We start from the raw sequence: 25,491 nt of genomic DNA on the forward strand, positions 1-25,491 counted from the left end.
TTTGGTTCACCACTTGTGAAGCTCCCTGCTGCAGGTGAGGGACCTGGGTCCTTGCACATGGTAATGTGTATGCTCAATTAGGTGCACCACCACCCAGACCTTATGTGAGGTTTTCTATGTAGTGAAATCCCTAGGTTGTAATAAGAATGGCACTTCAAAGCAGTATAGACAGTCTGTGTTTAATAAAGGTTTTGTTGGCTGATTATCAATGAACAGAATATATGCAGATAGACCCCTGTCTTAACACTTTTTTTTTTTTTTTGGTTCAGGAGATCGAATACACAGCATCACTCAGGGCCTAGGAGGTAGCTCAGTGGATAAAGCATTGAACTTTCAACATGAGACCGAAAGTTCAATTCCTGGCATTGCATAGGCCTGAGTGATGCTCTGATTCTTTCTGTAATTGATATAGATAAATAAATGCAAAGCATGTGTTTTACCATTAGTCTACCCCCATTAATATTTACAAAAATGTTAGGTGATTAATGAGATAAATGTAAGAATATAAGAAATATAAAAAATATTTAAGAAATTTAGGAGGGGGCTGGGTGGTAGTGCACCAGGTTAAGCATACATAGCACGAAGTGCAAGGACCCTGCAAATATTACCTGGTTCAAGCCTCCGGCTCCCCACCTGCAGGGGAGAGGGGAGTCACTTCGCAAGCGATGAAGTAGGTCTGCAGGCAATCTTTCTCCCTCTCTGTTGCCCCCTCCCCTTCTCAATTTCTATGTCCTGTCCAATAAAATGGGGGGCGGGTGACGGCCACCAGGAACAGAGAATTTGTAGTGCTGGCACTGAGCCCCAGCAATAACCCTGGAGGCAAAATAAATAAATAAATAAATAAATTTAAAATAAATTTTAAAAAATTAGGAGAGAGAGTCAGGGGGTAGCCCAGCGGCTTAACGTGGCACAAAGTGCAAGAACCGACGGAAGGATCCCAGTTCGAGCCCCGCCACACCACCTTCTAGGGAGTTGCTTCACGGGTGATGAAGCAGGTCTGCAAGTGTCTATCTTTCTCTCCCCTCTCTGTGTTCTTTTCCCCTCCTCTCTCCATTTCTCTCTGTCCTATCCAACAACAACGACATCAGTAACAACAACAATAATAACTACAACAATAAAACAACAAGGGCAACAAAAGGGAATAAATATTTTTTAAAATTAGGAGAAGGGATATAGAATGATGAAACATGTTATGGATTCTGGAAGAAAGTAATTACAACATAAAGGTAGAAAGGGGATTGATATTCAGAGAGCACATTTTTTCTTACCATTGCATTGCTCAGCTCTGGTGCTGGGACCTTTAGTGCCTCATCATTTTTGCATAACCATTATGCTGTTTTCTCAGTTTATACACATATCACAGCAAAGTCCCACTTAGCAACTCCTGGCCCATTCTTAGACATTACCTATTGCTTTTTCCTTTATTCCTTTGCCTAGAGCTTCTGTTCTACTCCCTGGAATATGTGTCTTGTCTAGAATGCTGAATTTTTTTCAAATATATATACATATATATTTGAAATATACATACACATATAGGTATATGTTTATTTATTAAATTTGTCAGGACTGGGAGAAACTGAGAGGGCTAGGAGAGGTAGAGGGAGAAAGAGGGGGCCAAGCTCACCACCTGCAGGGAGGTCATTGTGCAAGCAGTGAAGCAGGTCTGCAGGTGTCTATCTCTCCTTCTCTCTCTTGCCCCACTCACCTTTCAATTTCTCTCTGTCCTATCAAAAAAAAAAAAAAAGGCCTCCAGGAGCAGTGGATTCATAGTGCAGATACTAAGCGCCTGTAATAACCCTGGAGAGACACCTGCAACTCTGTTTTACTACTTATGAAGCCCCCCCCCACTTGAACTCTGTTCCTTCCTCATAGTAATATGTGCATTCAGCCATGTGCACTGCCATTAGACCCCATCCAGAATCTTTTTGCCTCCTTATCTTTTGTGTATTGGATCAAAAGTCATTTTAGAATAAAATTTATTACCCAAATCGGGACCATATTTGAGAATGAAATGGAGCATAATTAATAACCGCATTGGGACAGTAGGTGTAAATTAGGTCTGTTTAAGGAAATCAGGACATCTGAGTCATCCCAGCTGAGGCTGACTTTCTGTGTTTGCTCCATCAGAAATTTCTCCTCTTTCCCATCTTGATGCCTTACTTAGAGCAAAGTGTTGTTTTCATGATTGTCTACATTTCTTCTCATAGAATGATATATCTTGGTCATCATTCTATGTGAGAACTCACAACAGTGTTGGTACATAGTGGAGTGCTACTCTGTTGAACATGTAGTATTTCTGCCTTTGGTTTTCAAATCCTGTGAAGACAGGTCAAACGAATTATTAAATAGTAATGGTAGATATAGTTTTCTTCATTTGTATAGACTTTTAACTTTAAGTAAATTTCTCACTAGGAAATATTTATGCATGTTTATATGTTATATTTATATGCATATAATAATATATCTAATGCCATAATTAAATATATTAAAATTTATCATTTAGAAGAAATCATACATATTGTATAGGATCTTAAATTTTTGCTATTGTACTTTATTTTTCTTCCTTTTTTTTTATTGGATAGAGACAGAGGAATTGAGAAGAGGAGGGAGAGATAGGGAAAGAGATAGACACTGGCAGCCCTGCTTTACCACTCTTGAAGCTTCCTCCTACAGGTGGGGGCAAGGGGCTTTAACATAAGTTTTTGCACACTGTGATGTGTACACTTAACCAGGTGTGCCGCCGCCTGGCCTCTGTTGTACTTTTTTTTTTTAAATAACCAGAGCACTGCTCAGCTCTGGCTTATGGTGATCCGGGCTATTGAACCTAGCACACTTTGGAAGCCTCAGGCATGAGAGTCTCTTTGCAGAATTATCATGCTGTCTACCCCCATTCATACTTTTCTTTTTTTTAATTTCTTTTTGTACTTTTTTTTTTTTTCCTCCTCCAGGGTTATTGCTGGGCTAGGTGCCTGCACCATGAATCCGCTGCTCCTGGAGGCCATTTTTTCCCCCTTTTTGTTGCCCTTGTTGTAGCTTCGTTGTGGTTATTATCATTGCCCTTGTTGACACAATTCGTTGTTAGATAGGACAGAGAGAAATGGAGAGAGGAGGGGAAGACAGAGAAGGGGAGAGAAAGATAGACACCTGCAGACCTGCTTCACCGCCTGTGAAGCGACTCCCCTGCAGGTGGGAAGCTCCCGGGGGCTCGAACCAGGATCCTTACGCCGGTCCCTGCGCTTTGCGCCACATGCACTTAACCCACTGTGCCACCGCCCGACCCCCTGTACTTTGTTTTTAATATATGGAAAAAAAGGGTTTTAGAAGTCCAAGAGACATCAATCATCTTTGCATTTTTAGAGTTATACTTAGGATATCATTTTTGATCTCTGGTTAGTATATGTATTTCAGTTGGGCACACTGAAAATGCTGTAAATAGTAACTGGTCTTTTTAAGGACCTCAGACTGGAAATCACTTTGAGAATATTAATGCCCTTAGTTTTCTTGACTTAGTCACAATTTAGGGGACAAATAAAAGGGAATAAAAGCAAATGATGATTATTATAATGTGAACTTTAATGGGAGGATTTAGGAAAGAAACCAATGCCTTATTGGTAGCAGTAATTCTCTAGTGCTGTATTCCAGCAAAAAGATATCATTGCCTCTTCTGGACTTTCATATGAAAAGAATCACACAATATGTGAATTTTTAGGACTGGCTTCACTTAGCATAATGTTTTCAGAGTTCATCTAAGTTGTGATATGCATCAATACTTTATTGTTTATTATTTGATAGACATGGCATTTGGGTCATTTCCAAGATTTGTATGGTTGTTTTGGGGTTTACCATGAGTTTTTATGGGCCTATGAATTAAAAATCTACTCTCCATATACAAAGGAAAGAAGGACTACTAAGTGTAAGCCTATATAGGAAGCTTAGTAAGTTCTCAAGGACAAGTGAAATACAGCAGCTTCTTATAGGACTGGCCCTGGGCCATGGTCAGGAGCCAAGGTAGCTCAGGTATGTCTTGGTGACTACTGCAGGGTCTTAAAAGTCACCTCTTGTTTGTCTCAAGCTTGGCATTTGTTCTCTCTTTCCCTATGACTTGTCACATGCTTGACACCTGCTCTGCCCACTTTGAGTTCATTTCCTGTCACTCATTTCCAGATTTGGAGAGAAGAATCTGATTAGTTCATCTCAGGTAGTTTTCAGTGTACTTGATATAAACATGATGTCAATGCATTAAGAGGCAGATTCTCTAGAAAGCAAAGTATATGTGTGCACACTAGTGCATGGACATGGTCTCTCTAGGACACACATGCTAGTTAGTCTGAAAGGATCTAACTCTAGGCCGGTGGTTATTAATTACACTTTTTGGTCTTCATTGTTTACAGTAAGTGTTTTTTAATCTTGATTTATTGCATAGAGACAGCCAGAAATTGAGAGGAGGAGGAGATAAAGAGACAGAGATACCTGTAGCCCTGCTTTACCACTCTCAAAGCCTTCCCCCTGCAGGTGGGGATTGGAGGCTTGAGCCCAGATCCTTTGCACACTGTAACATGTGTGCTTAACCAGGTGTGCTACCACCCGACCCCTACATTAAAAGTTATTGTAAATGAAACACTGGACTTGCAAACATTAGGTCCTCAGTTGAATCCCCAGAAGCATGTGTGCCAGGATTGTACTCCAGTTTTGTGTTATAAACAAATAAATATTAAAAATAATTATTTAGTACTCCAAAGAACTTTTGCTTATCTAGATAATTTATACTGATATTTACCATTTACATATTATGAGAGACACCATAGTTCCACTTGATTTTGTGATTTTTTTTCACAAGTTTTATCAAATTCTGTATTTATCTGTTTATTTATTTATCTATTTTTACGAGAGCACTGTTCAACTCTGGCTTATGGTGGTGTGGGGGGCTTGAACCTGGGACTTTGGGGTCTCAGGCAAGAGAGTCTGTTTGCATAATCATTACGCTATCTACCCTCTGATGATTTTTAAAAAATATTTATTTATTCCCTTTTTTTGCCCTTGTTTTATTGTTGTAGTTATTGTTGTTGTTGTTATTGATGTCATTGTTGTTGGATAGGACAGAGAGAAATGGAGAGAGGAGGGGAAGACGGGGAGAGAAAGACACCTGGAGACCTGCTTCACCATCTGTGAAGCGACTCCCCTGCAGGTGGGGAGCCGGGGGCTTGAACCAGGATCCTTACGCTGGTCCTTGCGCTTTGCGCCACATGCACTTAACCCACTGCGCTACCGCCTGACTCTCTGATGATTTTGTGATGTTTTACTTGCATTTCTTTCCTTTCTTCCTTTCTGCCTGCTTTCCTTTCTTCTTTTCTTCCTTTCTCTTTCTTTTTCCCTTTATTTCTTTTTCTCTTTCTTTCTTTCTCTTGATTTATTTTCATGAGAGAAAGAGCTGGAGAAACCAGAGCACTGTTCAGCTTTGGCATATGGTAGTATTAGGGATTGAACCTGGGACCTCTGGGGTCTCAGACATAGAAGTCTGGTATACTAGCACTCTTTTATCTCTCTGGTCCTACTGTGCCCCCCCCCCTTTTCCTGCAGTGTTGAAGATTAAACTCTGAGCCCCACATGCAAGGCATGTACTGTACCCCTGAGCCATCTTCCTGGCTCCCAAATGAGGAAATTCTAAAGAAATTTATTGACTTATATAAACCAAACACATTAGTAATATGCATGTATATACGTATTTTTTCTTTTGCACACTGGTACTTCATGCATATGCTGTTAACTTCTCCCCCCCATCCTCCTCCCCTTTTTATTTCAAATAGAGAGGGAGAGGGAGAGATATCATAGAATCACCCAACAGTTTATGGAGCCTCCTCTGGCTGTCATGGCACCTGCATGCATTGCTGGGGCTTGAACCTAGTCCTCCCCATATGGTAAGATACATGACTCCTAGAGCTGCTTTTGTACAAGGTTTTTTTTTTTTTTTCTTCCCTCCAGGGTTATTGCTGGGGCTCCGTGCCTGCACTAGGAATCCACTGCTCCTGGAGGCTATTTTTTCCCTTTTCCTGGAGGCTGTTTTTTCCCTTTTGTTGCCCTTGTTGTTTATTGTTGTTACTGCTGTCATTGTTGATGGATAGGACAGAGGGAAATCGAGAGAGGATAGGAAGACAGAGGGGGAGAGAAAGACACCTGCAAACCTGCTTCACCACTTGTGGGGAGCCAGGGATCGAACCAGGATTTTTAAAAAAAATATTTATTCCCTTTTTGTTGCCTTTGTTGTTTCTATTGTTGTAGTTATTATTGTTATTATTGATGTTGTCATTGTTGGATAGGACAGAGAAATGGAGAGAGATGGGGAAGACAGAGAAGGAAAAAGAAAGACACCTGCAGACCTGCTTCACTACTTTCAAAGTGAGTTCCCTGCAGGTGGGGAGCCGGGGGCTTGAACCGGGATCTTTACGCTGGTCCTTGCGCTTTGTGTCAAGTGCGCTTAACTACCGCCCCACTCCCGAACCAGGATTCTTTCCTTCTTTCTTTCTTTCTTTCTTTCTTTCTTTCTTTCTTTCTTTCTTTCTTTCTTTCTTTCTTTCTTCCTTCCTTCCTTCCTTCCTTCCTTCCTTCCTTCCTTCCTTCCTTTCCTTCTTTCTTTCTTTCTTTCTTTTTTTTAAGTATTTTATTTTATTTTGTTTATTTTTGAGAGAGATGCAGAGAGAGAAATACACACAGAGCACTGCTCAGCTCTGGCTTTTGGTGGTGGTGGGGATTGAACCTGAGATTTCAGAGCCTCAGGCAGGAGAGTCTCTTTGCATAACCATTATGCTATCTACCCCTGCCCCAACCAGGATTCTTATGCAGTTGCACTTGCGCCACGTGCACTTAACCTGCTGCACTGCAGCCCGACCCCCCTTATAGCTGTTTTTCTATACAGTCTAGCAAGATGATGTTTTTATTGAAGTTGAATTTGTGAAGAGCAGTTAAGCTCACACAGATATGTAAAACGAAGAGGCATTTTAATAATCTTTGCTATATTTTACTTTTATTGCTACCAGGGTTGTCGCTAGGACTCAATGCCTGCATGATGATTTTACCTCTTCTGGCAGCCTATTTTTCCCTCCCTCCTCCCATCCTTCCTCCCTTCCTCCCATCCTTCCTCCCTTCCTTCTTTCCTCTCTTCCTTCTTTCCTTCCTTCCTCCCTCCCTCCCTTCCTTCCTTCCTTCCTTCCTGACAGATTGAGAGGACAAGGAGGTAGAGTGGGGGTGGGGAGAAAGAGAGATAGAAAGAGAGATAGCTGCTTCACTACTTGTGAAGCTTTTCATCATGCAGCTGGGGACTGGAGGCTTAAGCCAGGGTCTTTGTGCTCTGTAACATATATGCTAAGCCCAGTGCACCACGGTGTGGTCTCAGTAGTCTTTTTTTTTTTAATTCAAAGATAATTATGCTATGTCTTTTTTTTTTAATTATGTAGTTTCTTTGATAACACATCCCACTTATTCAAGTGATAATTTTTTAGAGGTAAGTTGCTATGTAGAATCTGAAATATCAATGAACTTTTTACATTCATGTAAAGGAAACAGTTGTCTTGTCCCGTAAACATTCTTTTATATACAATTTTGCAACATTATGCTTTGGTCATTTGGGAACTAGCGATTCTTTGTGTTATGCAGCTATCAGATGTCGATATTTTCTTTTCTAATATACAATTTGCATTTTTTTTCTACCATCAGAGTTATTGCTGGAGCTGAATGCCTACACGAGGAATCCACCACTTCAGTGGCCATTTCTTTTACTTTTTTTTATTTGATAGGACAGAGAGAAATTGAGAGGGAAGGGGAGAGAGAGAGAGATGTAGACTTCCAGCACTGCTTCAATGTTACTAACCCCCCCCCACTGTGGTTCTTGCAAATGTATGCTCTACCAGGTCTGCCACCACCTCGCCCCCTAATTTTTTCACATTTTTAATATTACCAACCAGTCTTGCCAAAAAAATGTTTCTAGATGTGGGTGAGTTGTTAACAAGTATGTGGTGGCGAGGGCAGGTGGTGGTGCACCTGGTTAAGTGTACACACTGCAGTGTGCAAGGGCTGGGTTTAAGCCCTTGGTCCCCATCTGCAGGGGGAAATCTTCACTAGTGATGAAGCAGGGCTATAAGTGTCTTTCTATCTCTTTCCCTCTCTGTTGCCCCCTCTCCTCTCGATTTCTCTGAGTCTCTATCCAATAATAAGTAAAATTAAAATTATTTTTTCTAAAAAAAAGTATGTGGTGGCATATAACAGCTTTCTCATTCTGATTTTCACAGATCCGTGAGGTTTACTCTGCTCTTTCATAAATGCTTTCCCATTCTCAATTCCTTCTTAGGCCATCATTAGAGGGCAGAATTAGTTTATAAACAAACTGTTTCCTGGGAGTCAGGCATTAGTAAAGTGCAAGGACTGGCGTAAGGATCCTGGTTCGAGCCCCTGGCTCCCCACCTGAAGGGGAGTTGCTTCAGAGGCGGTGAAGCAGGTCCGCAGGTGTCTGTCTATCTTTCCTCCTCTCTTGTCTTTCCCTCCTCTCTCCATTTCTCTCTGTCCTATCCAACAACAATGACATCAATAACAACAACAATAATAACTATAACACTAAAGCAACAAGGGTAACAAAAGGGAATAAATAAAGTATTTTTTTTTAAAAAAAGAAACTATTTCCTGCTTTTCTATCTTCCTTTCTCCTCACTCAGTATGCCAGCTGCATGCTGTCCTGTTTGTCTTTAAACATGCCTTGAAAAAATGAGGCAGTCCAGGACTTTCTGCTCAGAAGTACCCTAGAGGATGCCAAATCTGTCACAGGAAAAAGTGATAAAGTGAAAGTTCAGTGCAGCAGACCCCTTTAAGCCTTGGTCATAACAAAGAGAAGGCAGAGAAAAGTGAAGTAGGGCCTATGCTCAGGTTTGGTGGAAAAGTAGCTGAAGTATTTGAACTATGTTAAATCAATATATATAATTTTTTTATTATTTTTATTTTTATTTTATTTTATTTTTTTATTTCCTTATTGGGGAATTAATGATTTACATTCAACAGTAAATACAATAGTTTGTACATGCATAACATTCCCCAGATTCCCATTTAACAATACAACCCCCACTATGTCATTCATCATCTTACATGGACCTGTATTCTCCCCACCCACCCACCCACCCCAGAGTCTTTTACTTTGGTGCAATACGCCAATTCCATTTCAGGTTCTACTTGTGTTTTCTTTTCTAATCTTGTTTTTCAACTTCTGCCTGAGAGTGAGATCATCCCATATTCATCCTTCTGTTTCTGACTTATTTCACGCAACATGATTTTTTCAAGGTCCATCCAAGATCGGCTGAAAACGGTGAAGTCACCATTTTTTACAGCTGAGTAGTATTCCATTGTGTATATATACCACAACTTGCTCAGCCACTCATCTGTTGTTGGACACCTGGGTTGCTTCCAGGTTTTGGCTATTACAAATTGTGCTGCCAAGAACATATGTGTACACAGATCTTTTTGGATGGATGTGTTGGGTTCCTTAGGATATATCCCCAGGAGGGGAATTGCAGGGTCATAGGGTAGGTCCATTTCTAGCCTTCTGAGAGTTCTCCAGACTGTTCTCCACAGAGGTTGGACCAATTGACATTCCCACCAGCAGTGCAGGAGGGTTCCTTTGACCCCACACCCTCTCCAGCATTTGCTGCTGTTACCTTTTCTGATGTATGACATTCTCACAGGAGTGAAGTGATATCTCATTGTTGTCTTGATTTGCATTTCTCTGACAATCAGAGACTTGGAGCATTTTTTCATGTGTTTCTCAGCATTGTGGATCTCTTCTGTGGTGAATATTCTGTCCAAGTCCTCCCCCCATTTTTGGATGGGGTTATTTGTTGTCTTGTTGTTGAGTCTGGCAAGCTCTTTATATATGTTGGTTATTAAACTCTTGTCTGATGTATGGCATGTAAAGATCTTCTCCCATTCTGTGAGGGGTCTCTTGGTTTGGGTAGTTGTTTCTTTTGCTGTGAAGAAGCTTTTTAATTTGATGTAGTCCCATAGGTTTATACTTGCCTTAGTCTTCCTTGTAATTGGATTCGTTTCATTGAAAATGTCTTTAAAATTTATGCGGAAAAAAGTTCTTCCAATATTTTCCTCTAAGTATCTGATAGTTTCTGGTCTAACATCCAAGTCCTTGATCCACTTGGAATTTACTTTTGTATTTGGTGAAATACAGTGATTTAGCTTCATTCTTCTGCATGTTTCAACCCATTGTTTCCAACACCATTTGTTGAAGAGACTCTGCTTTCCCCATTGAATAGTCTGGGCCCCTTTGTCAAAGATTAGATGTCCATAGGTGTGGGGCCTCATTTCTGGGCTCTCAATTCTATTCCACTGGTCAGTGTGTCTGTTCATGTTCCAGTACCAAGCAGTTTTGATGACAATGGCCCTATAATATAGTTTGAGATCTGGCAGTGTGATGCCTCCGGTTCTGTTCTTTCTTCTCAAGATTGTTTTGGCAATTCTAGGTCTTTTCTGGTTCCAGATAAACATTTGTAGCATTTGTTCTATTCTCCTAAAAAATGTGCTTGGGATCTTGATGGGGATAGCATTAAATTGGTAGATGGCTCTGGGTAATATATTCATTTTGATGATGTTAATTCTTCCAACCCATGAGCATGGAATATCTTTCCACTTCTTTGTGTCTTTTTCAATTTATTTGAGTAGTGACTCATAATTTTCAGTATACAAGTCTTTCACTTCTTTGGTTAGGTTTATTCCTAGATATTTTATTGTTTTTGTTGCTATAGAAAAAGGAACTGACTTCTGGATTTCAATTTCTTCTAACTTAGTGTTTGCATAGAGGAATGCCACTGACTTTTGAATGTTAATTTTATAGCCTGATACATTACTGTATTGCCTGATGATTTCCAAAAGCTTCTTGCTAGATTCGTTAGGTTTTTCCATGTATACTATCATGTCATCTGCAAATAAGGAGAGTTTGACTTCTTCTCTTCCAATCTGTATTCCTTTAATTCCTTGCTCCTGCCTGATTGCTATGGCAAGAACTTCCAACACTATGTTGAATAGTAATGGTGATAGTGGGCAGCCCTGTCTAGTACCTGATCTGAGGGGAAATGCTTCCAGTTTTTCACCATTGAGTATGATGTTGGCTGTAGGTTTGCTATATATAGGCTCCACTATCTTCAGGAATTTTCCATCTATTCCTATTTTTTGTAGTGTTTTGATCATAAAGGGATGTTGTATTTTGTCAAAGGCTTTCTCTGCATCTATTGATATGACCATGTGGTTTTTGGTCTTGCTTTTGTTGATGTGGTGGATCACATTGATTGATTTACGTATATTAAACCAACCTTGCATGCCTGGGATAAACCCCACTTGGTCATGATGAACAATCTTTTTGATATACTGCTGTATCCGGTTGGCTAGAATTTTGTTCAATATTTTCGCATCTATGTTCATCAGAGATATTGGTCTGTAGTTTTCTTTTTTGGTTGTGTCCCTGTCTGCTTTTGGTATCAGGGTGATGTTGGCTTCATAGAAGCTGGCAGGGAGTATTCCAGTGTCTTCAATCTTCTGGAAGACTTTTAAAAGTAGACGTATTAGTTCTTCTTTGAAAGTTTTGTAGAATTCATTTGTAAAACCATCTGGTCCAGGACTTTTATTTTTGGGAAGATTTTTGATAACTGTTTCAATTTCATTAGCTGTGATGGGCCTGTTCATGTTATCCACTTCCTCTTTACTTAGTTTTGGAAGTTGGTAGGTATCTAGGAAATCATTCATTTCTTCCAGGTTCTCTAACTTGGTGGCATATAGTTGTTCATAGAAGCCTCGCATGATATGTTGAATGATCTTAGTTATTTTTATGCATAGCCATGGCCTCACACATATGCCATTTCACTGCTGTGCCATATTTTCATTCAGAATAGAACATATATAAGTGGAGAGAGAGGATGTCCACAGGCAGAGGGAAACACAAACACACAGAGAGTGAGAGAGAGAGAGAGAGACACCAGAGCTATTTCTGCTGTCATAGTTCCTCCCATGTGGTGCTGGGGCTCAAACCTAGACTCTGTATATAGCAAAGCATGTACCCTTCCCAGTCAACTCTCTCTCTCAGCCCTTTTGATGCCTTTAACAGTTTGTGTTTTTTTTTCCCCCTCACAACCTTCAAATTTGCCATCATGGATCTTTGTTTTTGTAATATGTATTTGTTTGTCAGATGGTTAGAAGGCAGGCATTTGAAATTAAAAATTCTTTCACCCTAACACACAGACACACACACACACACCACACACACACAACCTCTTTGCCAGTTCAAGGGAGGAGTCACTCTGCTAAGGGGTATGGGTGGCAGAGTACCTAAATGCTACTCTTTTAATTTAGTTAGACCCATCAGGTCTTTCCTGAAAGCTCTGTGACTTAATGTGGGTATACTTTTTTTTTTTAATTTTCCCTTTTGTTGCCCTTGTGGTTTTTCATTGTTCTTGTAGTTATTGTTGTTGTTATTGATGTCATCATTGTTGGATAGGACAGAGAGAAATGCAGAGAGGGGGGAGAAAGATAGACGCCTGCAAACCTGCTTTACTGCCTGTGAAGGGACTCCCCTGCAGATTTGGGGAGCTGGGAGCTCCAACCAGGATCATTATTCTAGTTGTGCTTTGCACCACGTGTGCTTAACTCACTGTGTTACTGCTCGACTCCTGGGTATACTTGTTTTTACTTTATATAACTACTGGTGCTATTTATGATAAAATACAGAACCTTTTTTTTTCCCTTCAGTGTAAAGGAAAAGACCCATTAATGCTTTTCTCACTCTTAGTAACTCCTATTAAATAAGTTACATAAGAAAAAGCTTTTACTGGTAATTGTGGTTTAATTTATGCTGCTGTAGTTATAATTTATTAGAAGTACACCTGGCGCTTTAGTTCTTACCGATTCTATTTTTTCCCATCCTGTTTAGGTGGTTTCTTAGAAACATGATTGTTTGTTGGACTTGATCTCACATCCTGGTGAGGACTTCTTTACTGATAATGTCAAGTTCAGGTTACCCCCCCAACCAAGGAGCATTCAGCACAGAACAAAGTCGTTATCCTGCCCACTCCGTTCAGTATACTTTTCCCAGCACCCGTCACCAGCAGGTAAGGAATGTGTAAACTGCATATTTTGTGTTTCTCTTTGCCTTTTTCCTATTTAATTAATTCATTAGTGAAACCAAATGTAATTGACTGTAGGAGTCATTAATAGAAAAGTAACCATTATTTAGAGTCTCTTTCTAAAAACCTGTGCTCCAGGTTCTGGTTGAGTATCCATGTGGTCAAATAAGTTGGCCTCTTTCTTTTAAACAAATGTAATGAATTCATTTTCATGGGGGGAGGGCAGAACTTTGGCAAACAGTGGTGCTGACAATTGAACCTGGAACCTCAGGCCTGCCAGGCTAGTGTGTTACAGCTTCTCTGTTGCCCTGGCCTCGTGAGTAATGACCAGGGTCAGGCTTCTGCCTTCCTGCAAGATTTGTTGACAAGACAGTAAGAGTTTGTATGACTGGTTTACCATAATAATAAAGAAATGATCAATTCAGGGCAGATCAATTTCATAAGAGGTTTTTTTAAAAATTTTTTTTTAATCTTTATTTACTGGATAGAGACAGCTAGAAATCAAGTGGAAAGGGGTGATAGGGAGAGAGACAGAGAGACACCTGTAGCACTGCTTCAACACTTGCAAAGCTTTCCCCGTACAGGTGGGGACTGGGGGCTCGAACCCGGGTCCTTGTGCATTGTGATATGTGCGCTCAACCAGGTGCGCCACTACCCGGCCCCTGCACAAGAGGTTTGAAGAAAAAAAGAGATGGCATGAAATGATCATTCAGAGAGAAAGAACACAGATTTATGTGGTCGGAGAAGTGGCACAGTAGATAAATCATTGGACTCTCAAGCATGAGGTCCTGAGTTCAGTCTCTGGCAGCACATGTACCAGACTGATGTCTGGCTCTTTCTCTTCCTCCTATGTTTCTTTCTTTCTTCTTTTTTTTTTTTTTTAAAGATTTAAAAAAAAAATATTTACCCTTTTTTGTTGCCCATGTTGTTTAACATTGTTGTGGTTATTGATGTTGTTGTTGGATAGAACAGAGAGAAATGGAGAGAGGAAGAGAAGATGGGGGGGAGAGAGAAAGACAGACACCTGCAGACCTGCTTCACCGTTTGTGAAGCGACTCCCCTGCAGGTGGGGAGCTGGGGGCTTAAACTGGGATCCTTACGCTGGTCCTTGTGCTTTGGCCACCTGCGCTTGACCCGCTGCGCCACCGACTCCCTCCTCCTATGTTTCTTACTTGAGTACTTGAGCATTACTGGATGGTGCTGTGGATTCCTTTTTAGTTTTTGTTGAGTCTAATTTACAAGTTTCTGTAATTTATACTTCCTGCCTCCTGCATCACATTTTAAAACTTTTGCCAAAAAATCCTGTATTATATTTTGCCAAAAAACTTGTCATTAATATTTTCTCCAATGTTTTCCATGTAATGTCATATATATATATATATATATATATATATATATATATATATATATATGAGTTTATTTCTTGCCATGACATTTCATTGTTGAATTTTCTCTGTTATTACTTTATATACATGTGGTTTTCTATGTAAACAGTGTTTAAGACTTTAATGAACTACTTTAGGCTGCCTCAGTTATTACAGCTTTCTTTTTTTTTCCCCAAGGAGCAAAATACTTGCTTCATTTACATTTGTAATATCTGCATCTAAATATTTACATTATGAACACACTAAAATTCGTAATTTTAAACATCACTGTGAAACAAGCAGATTTACATTGGACAAATTTGTCTCTCAACTAAACCATCTTAAAGTATATCCTAGGAGGGCCAGGTCGTGGCACACCAGGTTAAGCACACATAGTACAAGATGCAAAGACCTGCTCAAGGGTCCTGGTTTGATTCCCCGGCTCCCCACCTGAAGACTCTGGGGTGGGCGGGTGGGGAGAATACAGGTCCAAGAAGGATTCAGAGGGCCTAGTGGGGGTTGTATTGTTATATGGGAAACTGGGGAATGTTATGCATGTACAAACTATTGTCTTACTGTTGAATGTGAAACATTAATTCCCCAATTAAAAAAAAAAGGAATTAAAAAAAAATTACAGAACTGGTATTCATACACAAGAATACAGTGGTGCTCCCCCCCCCATAAGTCTAGAATTAAAATGACTGTCCTAAATTCTGTAAAAAAAAAAAAAAAAAAAAGTAAATAAAAAAAGGGAGAGAGAGAGAGGCCTGCAGACCTGCTTTGCTATATAGAAGTGATACCATCTGGTCCAAACATTTCATATTTAGTAAAAAGGAAACAAGCAAACTAGCACACAGCTTTCTTTTTTTACCAGAGCACTGATCAGCTCTGGCTTATGGTGGTGCCAGATTGATGGGGATTATGGTGGGGATTGAACCTGGGTCTTTGGAGCCTTAGAGTCTCTTTGCATAACCATTATACTATCTACACCCATCCACAGCTTTCTAATATTCTAGATAGCTTTTTGTATATATTTTTTAATCACTTTGTCAACTTCTACAAAAAAACTTGCTGGGATTTTAATTGGGATTCTCTTGAATCTAGAGATTAATTTGGGAGAGAATTGATAATTTTAAGTCTTGTGCTGCATGAATCTGTTATATCTTGCCATTTATTTTGGTCTTTAACAATTTTTCTCCACTGTGTTTTTGTAGAGTTGTTTTTGTCATGGAGCTTTACTGCATCAGCTTGATTTTTTTCAGAAGGAAAGAAAGTTATTAGTTAGGGTGGTGGCACAGTGATAAAGTTGGACTCCAGAGCATGAGAGTTTGAGTCGGATACCTGGTTTTGCATGTCAGAGGGATGCTGTAGTTCTCTCTTCCTCTCTTGGCTCTTATTGACAAATAAAGAAAAAAATAATCATAAAGAAGAATAAAGGAGAAAAAAAGTAGTTTATATATGTGTATATATATATATATATATTTTTTTTTTAAGAAAAATGGGCAGGGGAAAGACATCACTGTACACTATCCAAGTGCATTCATTGCAGACATTGAAGACATTGAGTTTTTTAAATTTTTGGTTGACATATTAACATGGTGAACTTTTACAAATTTAGTGCTGATTTTTAAGATATATATGTATATTAAATATTTTTATCATCTTTATTTATTAGAGACAGCCAGAAGTCAAGAGGGGTAGAGGGAGGTAGAGAGGGAGACAGAGAGACCTGTAGCACAGCTTCACCACTCACAAAGCTTTCCCCCCTGCAGGTGGGGGCTCGAACCCAGGTTCTTGCGCACTATAATATGTGCATTCAACCAGCTGTGCCACTACCCAGCCCCTATATGGTGTATATATTTTTATCAAAGCACAGGTCAGCTCTGGTTTATGGCAGTATGGGGGAAGTGAACCTGGGACCTTTGGTGCCTCAGGTATGAAAGTTCTTTGCATAACCATTATGGTGTCTTCCCCTACCCTGATTCCCCCCCCCCCCCCTTTAGAGAGAGCTGGATTTCTTCTGGTAGGCAATTAAGTAACTTTTGAGGGTTATTTAAAATCTCTTAGAGTAGGCTCTGGGTGGTGGCGTAGCTAGTAGAGCATACATGTTACCGTGTGCAAGGACCAAGGTTCAAGCCAACATCCCCACCTGCAGGGGTGGGAGAGTGGGGAAGCTTTATGAGTGGTGAAGCTTTATGAGTGGTGAAGCAGTTCTACAGGTGTTCTCTCTGTCTCACCTCACCTTTCCCCTCTCAGTTTCTCTTTGTCTCTATGCAATAAATAAATAATATATTTTAAAATATTTCTTTTTTTTTTGCCCTTGTTTTTATCATTGTTGTGGTGATTATTATTGTTGTTATTGATGTTGTTGTTACCGGATAGGACAGAGAGAAATGGAGAAAGGAGGGGAAAACAGAGACTGGGAGAGAAAGATAGACACCTGTAGACCTGCTTCACCGTTTGTGACTCCCCTGCAGGTGGGGAGCCCGGGGCTCCAACCAGGATCCTTACACCAGTTCTTGTTTCACACCATGTGCTCTTAACTCACTGTGCTACAGCCTGACCCCCTCATTGTCTATATTCTGGTTCAAATTTATCTTTTAAAATTTTAAAAAAATTTATTTGTTATTGGATAGAGACAGAAAAATTGAAGGCAGGGAGAGCTAGAAAGGGATAGAGACACCTGCAGCCCTGATTCACCACTGATGAACCTTTCTCCCTGTAGGTGGGGACCAGGGGCTTCAACCCGGGTCTTTGCACACTGTAGTGGGTGCGCTTAACCAGGTGCACCACTGCCTGGCCTCCTAATTTATCTTCTACTATATCTAAACTTTGCTTTACTTGAGTATATTCTGAATATCTTGTGTTTTCAGTGATGGTTCTGGCTGAAGGAAATCTGAATGAGTTCTGACTGTATGTGCCCTCTTTAAATTGCTTCTTTTTATTTTTTTATTTTTTAAAGAATTTATTTATTCATGAGAAAGATAGGCAGATAGAGAAAGAACCAGACATCATTCTCATACATGTGCTGCCAGGAATTTAACTTGGGACCTGATGGTTGAGAATCCAGTGCTTTATCCACTGCACCACCTTCTGGACCACTGAATTGTTTCTTTTTACAGTTCCTCCTACATGTTCCATGACCAGAAGTTGTTTTCAGTCCAGCCTTTAATGACTGGGGATATACTCTTTGGTCTGTGAACTTATAGATTAAAATTAAGCCAGACTCAAGGGAATCTCTATTCTGATTTCAGAAAATTACTGTCTTTCTCCTCTTTGGAGTTTTTCTCTAGAAGTACTATCCATCTGGCTATTTATGGTTGCTTTTTCAGTAAATACAGTGATAGTAGCCTTCTTTGGCTTCTTTCCCTGGACTGTGATTTTTTTTTTTTTAAATATATTTTTTAAATATTTATTTCCTTTTGTTGCCCTTGTTGTTTTATTGTTGTCATTATTATTGTTATTGATGCCATTGTTGTTGGATAGGACAGAGAGAAATGGAGAGAGAAGGGGAAGACAGAGAGGAGGAGACAAAGACACCTGAGACCTGCTTCACTGCCTGTGAAGGGACTTCCTAGCAGTTGGGGAGCCAGGGCTTGAACCAGGATCCTTACGAGGGCCATTGCACTTTGCCACATGTGCTTAATCCTGCTATGTTACTGCCTACCTCCTGACTGTGGTTTTTTTTTTTTTTGTCTTTTAATTGCCTCCAGGCAGAAGGTGTGGGAGGGTAAAGAATCTCTTCATTTGTTTTATTTCTTCCAGAGATCAACTCCTGTGATGCCTATTGTCCAGTATCTGAGAATGATTCCTTGAGTTTGTCTTTTTGTTTTGAACTGGCACTGAGGGAATGTCATTCTGGCTGGTCCAGTCTACTTGTAGCTTGAGAGTGATGCACATTGTTGTCTAACTTTACTATTTTGTCTTAATTTGCCTAGCAGGGTACAGTCGTTAGCAATTCTTGCAGACTTAGTCTGTAATTATTGAATTTTTTGAGTTCATGAATTCTGGAACGTTTGTAATCCTAAAACTTGAATGATGGGGGGGGGGGTTGGGCGGTAGTGCAGTGGGTTAAGTGCACATGGCACAAAATGCAAGGATGGGCGTAGTGACCCAGGTTGGAGCTCCTGGCTCCCCACCTGAAGGGGGTCCCCTCCTCTTTTGATTTCTCTTGTATCAACAACAGTGACATCAATAATAACAATAATAATAACTACAACAATAAAACAAGGGCAATAAAGGGGGAAAAATAGCCTCCAGGAGCAGTGGATTCATGGTGCAGGCACCGAGCTCCACCAGTAACCCTGGAGGAGAAAAAACAAACAAACTTGAATGATGGTTACTGAATTTGTAGATTCAAAATTAATTTCCTCTAAATTTGGAATGTGTTATTTGTTATGTGTTTTCTCTTATTCACTATTATTGCCCTTTCTGTGATCTTCACTATACTGTAGTATATTTATTTATGTACATACATATTTTTGTCTACAGTTCCTGGGGCTTCATTACTCTGGGCTGACTTCAGACAGCCAGAGAGAGAGAGAGAGACACGCACGCACACGGGTTGGGTGTAACAAGTTGGTGGCGGAGGGAAGATACAGTACTGGAGCTTCTTCAAATGTGGTAGAGGTTGGGCCCGAGCCTGGGTTGCACGCATGGCAAAATAGATATACTAGCCAAATGTGCTATTTTTCTGGTTCTAAAAATTTCTTGTGTGTTATTTATTAACATGAAAGGGAGAACAGAAGGGAGAGGGAGAGAACCACAGCATCACTCTGGCACATTGGTCATTAGACTTGGGACATCATGCTTACAAATGCAATGCCTTGTCCTGTGCACCACTTTTGGGTTGCTCTTTTCTTGGCCTTTTAAAACTGTGATTTTTTTTCCCTTGTTTTTATTTGATAAAACAGAGAGAAAATGAAAGGGCAGAGGTTGGGAGATGGAGGGGGTAGAAAGATACCTGTAGTGCTCCATTGCTTGTGAACCTCCTCCCTGTGGGTGGGATGAATACTATATCCTTTCTTTGTTTTGAGAAATGCTGTTTTATTATTTCTTAGAATATTGCCTCGAACTTGTGGATATGGAGGTTGGAGCTTGTTTATTTTTCCACTTTTAACTTTTCTTCGATACTTTACTTGGTTAATATTGAGAGAATTCCTCAGTTCTCTTTAGCTTTCATCTGTCTTTCACTTGTGGCTATTTTACTTTTGTTTTATTTCAGTGGATTTTACCATTTTAAAGTATGTAATATCTGGCTGTTCACTGTGTTGTGAAACTATCACTGTCATCTTAAATCCAGAATCTTTCTCTTGCCCAAAACAAATCCCTTACCTAATAGCAGTGAATCTCAATTTCTCTCTTCTTTAGCAATCACTGATATATTTTGTTTTTCTTGATAGGCTCCTTGCTCTTTTTATTTATTTGCTTGTTTTTATTTTTTTTAACCAGAGCACTGCTCAGCTGTGGTTTATTGTGGTGCCAAGGATTGAACCTGGGACTTTGAAGCCTCAGGCATGAGACTGTCTTTGTATAACCATTATGCTATCACTGCCCCAAACATGTCTTATAAGTGGGATCATATAATATATGAGTTGGTCATCATTTTCTAGGGTTGCCTGTGTTGTAGTAGTATTAGTACTTTATTCATTTTTTTTTTTTTTTTTTTTTTAAGCCAGAGCACTGTTCAGCTCAGGTTCATGGTGGTGTGGGGGATTGAACCTGGGACTTTGGAACCTCAAGCATGAGAGTCTTATTTGCATAACCATTATGCTATCTACCCCCACCATTTTTTTTAACTGAATACCGTACCACACCACACCACACCACACCACACCACACCACACCACACATACAATACAGGTTTCTTTTTGTCTCTCCAGATCATTAACACAGTTCTGGTGTTACGGATTAAGCCAGAGACACCAGAACCTCAGACATAAAAGTCTTTTTGAATAATTATTGTGCTGTCCCCCCCTGCCCTGCCATACAGTTCTTTTTATCCATTCATGAGTAGGTGACCATTTGGAGTGTTTCTATACTTTGGTTGTTGTCAATAATTCTGCTTTGACAATTTGTTTATTAATTTTCTATATGAGTACCTAAATTTTATTATTATTATTATTATTTTTTTTTTTTACCAGAGCACTGCTCAGCTCTGGCTTATGTTGGTGCTGGGGATTGAACGTGGGACCTCTGGTGCCTCAGATATGAAAGACTTTTTGCATTACCATTATGCTGTCTCCCCAGCCCTTACTTTACCTTGTATATGTACCCAAGAGTGGGGTTGCTGGGTCTCTTGTTAACTGTGTCCTGTCTGTTTGTGAATGGTAAAATTAAGGAATTTCTTTTGAAAAGAAGCTTTCATCAAAGAAGCCAACCAAAGAAAAGTAGGAGTATGGCAGCTGGGCGGTGGTGCAGCGGGTTAAGTGCACATGACACGAAGTGCAAGGACCGGCATCAGGATCCCGGTTCAAGCACCCGGCTCCTCACCTGCAGGGGGTTCGCTTCTTTCACAGGCGGTGAAGCAGGTCTGCAGGTGTCTTTGTCTCTCTTTCTCTGTCTTCCCCATCTCTCTCAATTTCTCTCTGTCCTGTCCAACAACAATGACAGCAGTAACAACAACAGTAACAACAATAACTAAAACAAGGACAACAAAAGGAAAAAAGTTTTAATAAACTTAAAAAAAAAAGAAAAGTAGGAGTACAACTATAAAAACACACAGCAAGAATGATGGAAAATGTTTATTATTTTTTAAAACATTGCCTGTGGAAGACAGAGTGAGCAGAGAACCACTCCACTACTTACAGTGTTCTGTTTGTTATTATGTATATTTAGGAATGAGAGGGAACCAGAGCATCACTCAAACTCAGGACCTTATGCTTGAAAGTTCAACATTTTATTTGCTGTACCAGCTTCCAGGCTGCCTGTTTGTTACTTTTAAGCTGAAGGTTGATTCCTTAGCTTCTGTTTCATCATTTCTGAATATACATGAATTTAGTTAAATCACACCTGTGACCCTTTGAGCTTACCCATTTTGAGTTTAATATAGGCATACTTTTGGTATTTCATAATGAACACATGAATTCGCAATAATATATGAAAAATATATTTGGTTGTCAGAAAAGTAATGATGCATTTTTGCAAAGAAAAATGACTTTTCTGACAACCCAATACAATAGGGATTATTGTAATGTTTTCAGAAGAATGAATTATATATATATCTAGTAAGGGTTTAATATCCAAAGTGCAAGTCAGTAGTAAAAAATTCAGTAGTGTAGGGGGCCGGGCAGTAGTGCACCAGGTTAAGCCCACATAGTACCATGCATAAAGACCTGTGCAAGGATTCCGGTTCTAGTCCCCGGTTCTCCACCTGTGGGGTGTGTGTGTGTGTGTGTGTGTGTGTGTGTGTGTCACTTTGTAAGCGGAGAAGTAGGTCTGCAGGTGCTTGTCTTTCTCTACCCCTTTCTACCTTCCCCTCCTCTCTCAATTTCTCTTTGTCCTATCCAGTAAAATGGGGAAAATGGCCTCCGGGAGTAGTGAATTCGTAGTGCTGGCACCAAGCCTCAGTAATAACCCTGGAGGCAAAAAAAAAAAAATCAGTAGTGGAAAATCAAATAGTCCAATTTAAAAAAAGGGTAGAGAGGGGCCAGATGGTAGTGCACTGGTAGAGAGCATACATTACACTGTGCAAAGCCCTATGTTTAAGCTCTCCAGCCTCCACCTCCAGGGGGGAAGCTTCACAAGCAGTGAAACAGTGCTGCAGGTCCCTCTTCCTCATCCCCTCAACTTATTTCTGTCTTTATCATAAATAAATAAATAAATAAATAAACAAATAAAACATACATATTCATTAAGAAAAGGAAAGAGTCTGATTAGAGATTTTTCCAAAGACATACAGACAAGCATCAGGTACATGAAAAGATGTTTAACATCATTAGGGAAATGCAAATTAAAACCATAGTGAACTTTCAGCTGACACCTGTTAGAAATTAATCATTGTTAACAAAAATGTGGATAAAAGGGAACCCTTTTACACGGTTAACAGGAATGTAAGTTGGTGCAGATATGGAAAACAGTATGGAAGTTCCTGGAAAAATAGTTAAAAATAGGACTGTTATATAATCCAGCAATTCCACTTCTGATTATTTATCCAAAGAAAATAAAACACTGACTCAAAAGGATACATGCGTCTCCATGTGGATTGCAGCATTATTACTTGTCAGGATATGGGAACAGCCTAAGTGTTCATGGATCAGTGAATAAGCAAACTGTGATATGCACAGGGATATCATTCAGTCATAAAAAAACAAAACTTCACCATTTGTGACAGCATTGATGAACTCTGAGGATATTTTGCTCAGTGAAGTAAGTCATACTAAGTGACATGAGCCAGAGAAAGAAAAATACAGTTTGGTCTGTGTCTCTTTTATACAGGATCTAAAAAGACAAGGGTGGGAGAGATAGCATAATGGTTATACAAAAGACTTTCATGCCTGAGTCTCTGAAGTCCCTAGTTTCTCCACTGCCATGAACTGGGCAGTGATTTGGTTTAAAAACAAAAAACCAAAAAAAAAAAAAAAAACACACAAGGACCGACATAAGGATCTTGGTTCAAGCCTCTGGCTCCCTACCTGCAGGGGAGTTGCTTCACAAGCAGTAAAGCAGGTCTGCTTTCTCTCCCTCTCTCTGTCTTCCCCATCTCTCCATTTCTCTCTGTCCTACCCAACAATGACAACATCAACAACAGCAGTAATAACTGCAACAACAATAAAAAACAACAGGGGCAACAAAAGGAAAAATAAATAAATAAATATTAAAAAAAATAAATAAAACACATAAAAATAAGTAAGATAACAAAAGCATGCCTATGGATACAGTAGTAGTCCCCAGACGTGTGTGTGGATGAGGATGGATGTGGACAAGAGGGGGAAAATGAAAGTACCATTTTAGTCCATGATTTAAATAGCCTTCTAATTGATGACTCAACTTAAAAAATAATATGATTATTGTTCCCTTCACAAGAAAGTGGTATTTTAAGGGAATATTTGTATCATTTAGAGGCAACTAATTTAAAAATTAGATATTCTGTGTCTATTAAATCTAATTTCTTTCTTTCTCTCTTTTTTTCCCCAGAGCACTGCTCAGCTCTGGCTTATGGTTGTACGGAGTATTAACCTGGGACTTTGGACCCTCAAGCATGAGTCTCTTTGCATAACTATTATGCTATCTACCCCACCCCCAAATAGAATTTTTCTCACAGCAGTGTTATAGCATTAAGGATTTGCCTCAATTTAAGTTTAGAAACGGCCAGTTTCAGTAATAGCTAATCTGTTCAGATTGTTAATGAAAGTTGTGTTATGTGGTGAAGAAACTAAAGAAAAAACTTAGATGTAGGCTAGATACCAGTGTTGTAGAGATGGTAATGATCTTTTTATAAAAAAAAAATGTATCACATATAGGTGGGCACAGAATTTCACTTAATAGAAGGATGCATCAAGTATAGCTCCAACATAAAATTTCATTTTGAATTCTTTTGAAAAAAATGAAAATGTTGTGGTCCAGGAGTTGATGCAGTGGATGGAGCATTGGACTCTCAAGCATGAGGTCCTGAGTTCAGTCCCTGGCAGCACACCCGGAGTGATGTCTGGCTCTTTCTCTCTCCTCCTATGTTTCTCATTAATAAATAAGTAAAATCTTTAATAAAAAAATGAAAATTTTGATTGTCTTAGGTTTATGGGGAAGAATTCCATCATTGAAGGATTACAAAATTAAAAAAAAATTATTGCTGAATAGAGAGAGAAATTGAGAAAGGAGATAGGGAGAGAGAAGGGCCAGGCAGTGGTGCATCTGGTTAAGCGTACACACTACAGTGTCTCTTTCCTCCCCTATCTCCCTCACCCCTCTCAGTTTCTCTCTGTAAATAAAGGGAGAGATATAGAGAGACACTTACAAACCTACTTCAGTACTCTTGAAGCTTTCCCCCTGCAAGTGGAGACTGCAGGGTAGATACTAACGGGACTTGAACATGGGTCCTTTCACACTATAATGTGAGTGCTTAACCTCCTGCCACCCTGAAAAATTGCAATTTTCATTATTCGTTTTTTTCTCACTTCATAATCCATAACTGCCTTTGTGCTTTTAGCCTTGGTAAGTTTTCCTGATGCTTTTCACTTTTTGATTAATAATTAACTTGTATTTTTTTCTTGTTAGGAGTTTGCAGTCCCTGACTATCGATCTTCTCATTTGGAAGTCAGTCAGGCATCACAGCTTTTGCAGCAGCAACAGCAACAGCAGCAGCTTCGCAGGCGACCTTCTTTGCTTTCAGAATTTCACCCAGCCCCTGACAGGTGATGGACTGCTTTCATATTTCAAGTTAGGGCTATACTCAAGAAGTGTGTATACTTCATCTGCACATCATTATTTTCTGATTTCACTAATTTTGTGATCTTCAACTGTGACTGTTCATTTATAGTTTGCATTTCTTAATGATTCATATATTTTAATGATCTAACAAAACAGAAAAAGAAAGAGTGAGTGAGCAGGAAAGACCAGAGCACTGCTAAACTCCAGCATATCTTGGTGCCCACGATTGAACCTGGGACCTCAGTCTTGTGAGTCTCATGTGCTGCAATTGCAAATCTCCCTAGTTCTATAGTTCACATTTTAAAAATGATTTACTTATTTTCATGTGAGATACATGCATCCACTCCAACTCCTCCCACACCCATCCTAAGACCATTTTTTAAAAAAAATTCTTTATTGGGGGATTGATGGTTTACAGTCAACAGTAAACTACAATAGTTTGTACATGTATAACATTTCCACATAACAGCCTAACCCCCACTAGGTTCTCCTCTGCCTCTGTTCCAGGACCTGAACCCCGCCCCCTCAACCCCAGAGTCTTTTACTTTGGTGTAATACACCAGCTCCAGTCCATGTTCTGCTTAGAGTTTTCCCTTTTGATCTTGTTTTTC

The 25,491-nt window shown here is 39.7% G+C and overlaps 1 protein-coding gene across 15 annotated transcripts in view; it reads left to right on the forward strand.

Annotated features, from left to right (window-relative positions):
* Nucleotides 1–25,491, forward strand: part of NCOR1 (nuclear receptor corepressor 1) — a 218,119-nt gene that overhangs the window by 17,250 nt on the left and 175,378 nt on the right. For all 15 annotated transcript variants that reach the window (XM_060203136.1, XM_060203140.1, XM_060203137.1 and 12 more), the window contains exons 2-3: nt 12,959–13,136; nt 24,728–24,864. In XM_060203136.1, coding sequence (XP_060059119.1) covers nt 13,029–13,136; nt 24,728–24,864 — 245 coding nt within the window. In that variant the 5' untranslated portion in view covers nt 12,959–13,028. The remainder of the gene's footprint in view (nt 1–12,958; nt 13,137–24,727; nt 24,865–25,491) is intronic.

The sequence above is a fragment of the Erinaceus europaeus genome, chromosome 12, assembly GCF_950295315.1.
Source record: "Erinaceus europaeus chromosome 12, mEriEur2.1, whole genome shotgun sequence".
NCBI lineage: Eukaryota > Metazoa > Chordata > Mammalia > Eulipotyphla > Erinaceidae > Erinaceus > Erinaceus europaeus.